The sequence below is a fragment of the Clytia hemisphaerica genome, unplaced genomic scaffold (assembly GCF_902728285.1).
Source record: "Clytia hemisphaerica strain Z4C2 unplaced genomic scaffold, Clytia hemisphaerica genome assembly, whole genome shotgun sequence".
Taxonomy (NCBI): Eukaryota; Metazoa; Cnidaria; class Hydrozoa; order Leptothecata; family Clytiidae; genus Clytia; species Clytia hemisphaerica.
The window spans coordinates 91,620-98,182 of record NW_027104528.1 but is presented as its reverse complement, the minus strand read 5'-3'; the positions used below and the strand labels follow the sequence as shown (position 1 = coordinate 98,182).

General features: G+C 33.2%; 1 protein-coding gene across 1 annotated transcript; it reads left to right on the top strand.

Moving 5' to 3' along the window:
• The first annotated feature begins 912 nt into the window (after positions 1 to 912).
• LOC136822083 (uncharacterized) lies at positions 913 to 6,563 on the top strand. Its single transcript, XM_067078294.1, has 4 exons — positions 913 to 1,161; positions 4,790 to 4,945; positions 5,406 to 5,535; positions 5,864 to 6,563. The coding sequence occupies exons 1-4, from the start codon at positions 988 to 990 to the stop codon at positions 6,100 to 6,102; spliced, it is 699 nt and encodes a 232-aa protein (XP_066934395.1). The 5' UTR covers positions 913 to 987; the 3' UTR covers positions 6,103 to 6,563.

Genomic DNA, 6,563 nt, shown 5'->3' with positions numbered 1-6,563 from the left:
GTAAGGTCTGAAGAACCTAAATCAAGGTCTAGAATTAAAGACCACCTTCAATGTAATTTTGTCTCTTAATGTAATTTGTAAAATTTCAAATTACTCGCAATTAATTTCTGAAACTATTAATGATGAAATTTAATTATTATTCCCATACAACAACACATACAGTCACAAACATGGCATTCCATGTAAGCAAACTTGTCTAATTATTTTCTTTGTCTGTTTTAAAATCAAATTTAATTGAGACTATACCGGCTGATTACGTTTGACAGGAATTAAACATCATTTGATGAAACAAAAATTACCTCACGGATTTTCATCAAAACAAAAGAAATAGTTTTATGATGAGAAAAATTTGTCTTGTCAAAAATTTGTCGGCAGCTAGACAGTATTTAGGAGACGAATGGTTGAAAGAATCAAAGAGATTTTATTTTTTTTCTTTATTGTTATTACGTGATGTCATTTTTTTTGTAAAGGTTGTCCAGGAAAGAGTGGTTTGGTCATATTTAAAAGAGGGAAATTTTGCGGTTTTGCTTTTTGCGCATGCGTTGTTTATTCTTAATGGCACAAAATAGTGTCTTTGTACATGGTAGTCAGATAGTAGTTTTAGTCGTTTGGTCCATAGCTGAATGCTCGTTTTAGGTAGAGAACGACCTTCTATACGATAAAAAATTGATAAAATCATTTTTTTAAAGTCCTGACTTAAAATCTTATTATTTCGACTCTGGCAAAATCAGTTTGGATTCGAGAGCCTTATTCAAGATCTATCTTTTCAGTGTGCCTAATTTTAAATTAGTTTCTCCCAAAATTACAATAGCTGAAAGAAATGAAGGGTTGTAGGGAAAGATGAATAAGTATTTATTTCCATTTTTACTAAGCTCTGTGATAGTTGAATCTAATCTGTTCTATTTCAGGTATTTAAAAGGAAAAAAGAAAATTAAAGACTTACGAAGAAAGAAATATACATTAAAAGAATTACAGACTACCAGAAAAATGGAATCAAAGAAAATGTTTGAAATTGTTATCGTGTTAATATTCAGTTTGATTTCAATGTATTCGTGTACCAGTACACAGAAAACGAAAGATTTGATTGGTATAACTGGTATTGATATTTTGCAGAATCAAATGAATATTAAATGGATTAGAACACATTTCAATTTTAAAGAGGTAAGAACTAATTTGACTTTGTTTCCTTAACGAGCCCAAAGTATCCAGTGTTTTCCAATGGAGAACGGTTAGTCTTGTATTTTTTTCGGATCTTACTGACTGGGGAATACCTTTTGTATTTTGTTATTGTTTTATAATCCTCAATTTTGTGGGTGAAGACAATTGACTTCCAAGCCCGAAGGGCTAGACTCGACAACTCCTTGATGGGAAATGAAGCCAACTTATTTCCCATCCAGAACTCCCGCGCGTGGTTTTTACACAAACGCTAGATTGAAAGTAAAATCTATCTCAAGATTTCAAAATGCAGTCCTAAAAAACAAAGGAACCGGTAGATATAATCCGTCGACATGATTGCCGCGCGTTCTAAGCGCGTTCTGGGTTGGAAATTAGTGGCTTCAATTTTTCTTGCCTGGGAAAGGTTAGAGATTCTACTCTAGCCCTTCAAGCTTTAAACTCAATGATATGTAGGCTGTTCCCGAGCTTTGTAATCACTATACATCATGTCCTTAAAACCCTTGAGACTTATAATTGCTATTTGAGGTAGTTGTGTTTCGATTGAAAATATCCTAGTTTACTTGAAAACCTGCAAGACGATTCCAACTCGATATTGTATAGCTCTTTGTAGTATGACCGTTGTCAGCATTCATCTAAACAACACTTTTTGCGAATGAAGATATGCTATCAAACAAACCAGATATAGACGAACTAATCGAACTTTCCTAGGACTGTTCGATTTGATTAAATAATCAAAAATCTATTCCAAAAAATTTGATCAAGTTCACCGATTTATTTGGTACTAATCGAACTGTTCGAGTAATATTACATGAGAAATTGTATGTTTTATAATTCTTGGAGAGAAAACTCTACGATTCCTTATCTTTTCATCTTCTTTACAAATCAAAAAAACCAAAAGTAGACATTTCTTTAAAGCGCATAGATCCGTATTGTGGTTTTGAAAATCCAAAAACTGTCTGGTAGGTGTGGACATTCTGTGTGTAACCACATTTATAATAAAGAGTTGAACACAGTATCTTTATTTCAAACTCAGAGTTTCATGGTGATCCACCAAATCTATAAACAGGTATAGAAGATTTACTGGCTTGATCAAATTCTCTAAAACAAAATGTTATACTTGGATATTCAGCAAACTTCTGGCTAATAAGTCTGTTAGTATTCGTATATAAGTGTATATAAGTTACTTTGTCTTTGGCACCCAGATGCAGAAATTTTTATTTTCATCTGATACGCTCTGAAGGTCGGGAAAGTTTTCAAAGGCTCCAAAGGCCCAAATTTTCAGAAATCCTTTTGTTAATTCTGATTTGTTAGCATAAAACGCGCCTCTTTTCTATATCATGAAAAAGGAATATCTTTAAATACTGAAAATCAAAAAGCACCATGACCTGTCTCAATGACCGAAAATCTTAAAACCGTCGCTGATAAAGTAAAATAGCTAAATTCAAATGCAAATGAAGATATATTCTAATAGGTTAGGAATTTAAAGCAAATGCATTAAGTACCATTAAGGGGTCATTAAGAGGTTTCCAGAACAGATATTTTTAATTTTTGGATAATTTGGAGGTTATCATTTCGTGGATTTTTTCAGTCATCAAATTCTAGGATATAAAAAACATCTCAATAATCATTTGGTAAGCGAAAAGATGAGATTGTATGTCTACAAATAGACTTAGAGGTATTCTGTGAAAAAAAAGTAAAGCTGATTTAAATGAAGGTTTAGGGCGTGTCTTACGAAAATAACAGATCAGACTCATCAAGGAGAGATCACTGTCGCCTTTTAGGAATAACAAACATATTATTTCATGGTGGTATTTGTCACTGAGATAATCTGAATGAATTCTTTTCTGTCTTTGATTTTTATGTCTCTCTTATGATACATTGAGATGGCATTTTTTTACAATTAGCATTCAGCTATTAAAACATTCAGCTCTTATGAGAACAAGATCATCAGAACAACCTTGCTCAAAATCCTCAAAAATAAGAATAATTTAAGAACAACGCTGAGTCTACAACCGGTAAAAGCAATTTGAAGTAACGAGGGGACAAAAACAAAACAAAAATGCCTGAATTTTGCCCTATATATATTCGCTAATGATATACATATTACTAAACGACTTCTTGTGACACTGAGACAGAGGCGTTTTTTGAATGCCTCGTTATCGTTATTTACAGAATAAACTTATATGATTCGATTCGACATCGTTTCTCTTTAAGATTCCACCAGCATCGTTGATGGAAAAGTCAAAGCCAAGAAAAATGAATTTTCACTGCACTGGGTCACTTAAATATCATTTTGCCGATTTCTTTGAAATCTAATAGCAACAATTTGATGCAGTTGATTAGTTCAGAATTAATTCTAATTAAATCTTGCATTTCAAATCGATCTTTAAAAAATAGCGTAGTAATTAATCTATACCACAAATAAATGTTCATTAAAGCAATTTATACATAGAAATTGATGTTGATAATTGCTAGAAATTCTTTAGTAATTTCATCTTTTTTTTCGGAAGATTTCCTTAATTCAATTACAGAACTAGATAAACGAAATACCCCTAAATATTATCCCCAACGTTTTCAGCACCTTTACTTTAAAGCCATAAGCCCATTGACAATTGAATGCCATCCAGGTTGTCTAATCAGGGTGTGTCAAAGCCGTACCCAGGGCCACTTGCACTGCTTTTTTTACGAAGCGTTATTAGAATCACGCGCATCGAACTAAGAGGATTGGGACGAGTCTGGGGGTATGCAAATATTCCATATTCCTTTATGACACAACGAATCTAATCTTTGGAAGACAATCATGAACAGTTTTAGATGTTGAAATATCAAATGATGCCTTTTAATCATATGCACATGACACATGTCTTAAAAACCATATCAAACGATAAATGCCAGCCGCACTTTCTGTGTGTTGTGTTTGCGACGATAATTTGGTTTTGTGGTTTTAAGAAAACACTTGGCAAAGCAATTACTTCCTTATGTAAAACACAATAAAAAAGAACCCGCCTCCCTAAATCAAGGATACGATTTACGAGCCTGCTCAAATTATTATCATTGATATTTTACAGACCAGAAACTAATAGTATTGCATCATTTAAAGATTTAACCAGCCTTTAAAGGCCTGTCTACTTTGTATATCTCCTTGATATTGCCTTCTCTACTTGGCTATTTCCTTGATCTTTCAGAAGAAATGCTGAGCTTGCGTACTATCTTAAGTCTAAAAGTCTAAAGATTTTTCAAGAATACTCGTTCAAAAAGAATAATGGGTAATCAGGACAACCGTGCGTTGATAACGTCTTTCTGTTGGTCTTGTCCAAGGTTTTTTTTGCGTCTTACCAATGGGAAGACGTTATGCAGACGCAATACGTGCTCTCCTCTGCTATTCTTTGAAAACTAACGTGGTTGAAGAATACGCAAAAAATTCTGATAGTCCGTCGCCACAGGTCGAATTTTAGAGAAAACTAAACTGTGGTGCTCACGGTAGGTTACCCATGATTCATTTCAAGTGTGAAAAGGCTTTTGCCAATATCTAGTCCTCTAGTGACTGAAAAAGTTATTAAAATTCAAAATTTTGAAAATGAGTAAGTTCAAATTCTTTCTTTATTTTTTTTAGAATAAGGTATATTATATTGTCCGGTTTTGTGGCGAAAAACCGCTTTGTTTTGTTACGGACATGGTAGAAGATGGAAAGGAGAAAGCATTGAATGGAGAAGATATTGATGTTGTACAAGATCTATATTTATGGATGAAATTAATCAGCACATTGAATGTAAGTGATGGTCTTCTTCTCAATGTGAATTTTGGGGAGAGGGGAGATAACGTGCATTTGCTTTAAGTGTGCCCACGAGAAAGGCTTAAAAGTACTGCTATATCAAAAATAAAATTTCTAGCACCAAAAAGACCAAAAAATCATTTTTTCTTCTTCTTTTCAAAAATTTTTAAATTTGTTTTTCTCAAAAATTATAATGCTCTCAATTATCTTTTTAACGGTATTTGAATGATGCAAGCGACAAATAAGCGTACATTTAAAGCGAAAGGATTTTGAACTGACTTAGATCGCCATTAGAGACATGGCACTTGAGCTCCAAAAAAAAACTTTAGCAGAGAAGATATATCGTTTGAGTATTTCCAAAATCCGCATAGAATAACCTTCCTGAAAATCGGTCTAAGTGACCATAATAGGAATGCCTTTCAAAATTCACTTGACCAGCCATTCAATTTTTTCACAGGGTAAAAACAATTACAACATCGTTCCAGTTCTTGGAATGAAATACTTCGAGGAAAACGACCGTTGTAATGGCAAACTATACACAATTACAAAAGGACCAGAACAAAAAGTTATTGACCGAATTTTAGAGGGTAAGATATACGAATTATGAATTTTAAGAATATGCAGGAAACGAGGTTGAGAGGAGTATATCTCTCAACCTCGTTCCCTGCTTATTATCAGCTTTTTTATGCTTACTGTGGTAGCGCTAGATAATTCTCTGGCGTCAATCAGTAACGCAAATAAAGCCTGGGATACACGGAAACGAGGTTGTATTCCTCTATCCTTGGTTGAATTATATTTGACAGTTCAACATTGCTATAATTAAGGTTTTAACACAAGTCCATCTGGTCCTAGAAGAAAAAACTGGGAAATGCCAAGGATATTTTTTTTTAAATCATTCTATTTGAATATTTTTAGAAAGCAAATTGAAATTGAAAAATCGAAGCTTACCCTGTACCACTGGCAAAAAGAACAAGAACAGGAAAAACAAAAACAAAAACAAAGGTGGATCACCATGCCAACGTGTTTGTTTACAAGGCGAAACAGCACAATGCGATGAAATGAGGCTGGTCTGTCATTTTGATCGCTGCAAATGTTATAAACGAGTCAACCTTTCACAAATGAGAAAAAAGAGCAAACAAAGTCGACGTACTTAAGGGATTCTTTTTTGAGAACATTGGCTTTTATAAATATCAGCAATAACAACACAAAAAAAGCGAAATTACAATTCTTCTAAATTATTCAAAACATTTGATTTTTGGAAGTTTGGAAGTCATTTGAGGGGATAGAAAGTGCTGTTGACGCAATAATTAACCGCAATTCTTTTCAACTTGTGACAAGGATATGATCTTTGGCAATCCTTTATAAGAAAAACTATAGAAAAGAAGACCAGACTGTGAACTAAACACTTTTTCTTATCTGGTATCATTTGTAAAAATAAGAGTCAAATTAAGATGTGGCAGCAGTTCCTGGAAAACATTTTTAATAATATTGTTAACTTTTAAGTATTGTAAATAATAGATTTTAATTGACCGCCTTTATAAAACTTACGAATTTTTGTATCTCTTGGAAGTTTCTCAGACATTTACAAAAATTGCGTCCTGACTATCAACCTCGA

Excerpts from the sequence above, each read along its gene's own strand:
- LOC136822083 (XM_067078294.1), top strand. The coding sequence starts at position 988 with ATGGAATCAAAGAAAATGTTTGAAATTGTTATCGTGTTAATATTCAGT. Across the intron at positions 1,162-4,789 it reads CACATTTCAATTTTAAAGAG|AATAAGGTATATTATATTGT; the intron begins GTAAGAACTAAT and ends TATTTTTTTTAG. Across the intron at positions 4,946-5,405 it reads AATTAATCAGCACATTGAAT|GGTAAAAACAATTACAACAT; the intron begins GTAAGTGATGGT and ends ATTTTTTCACAG.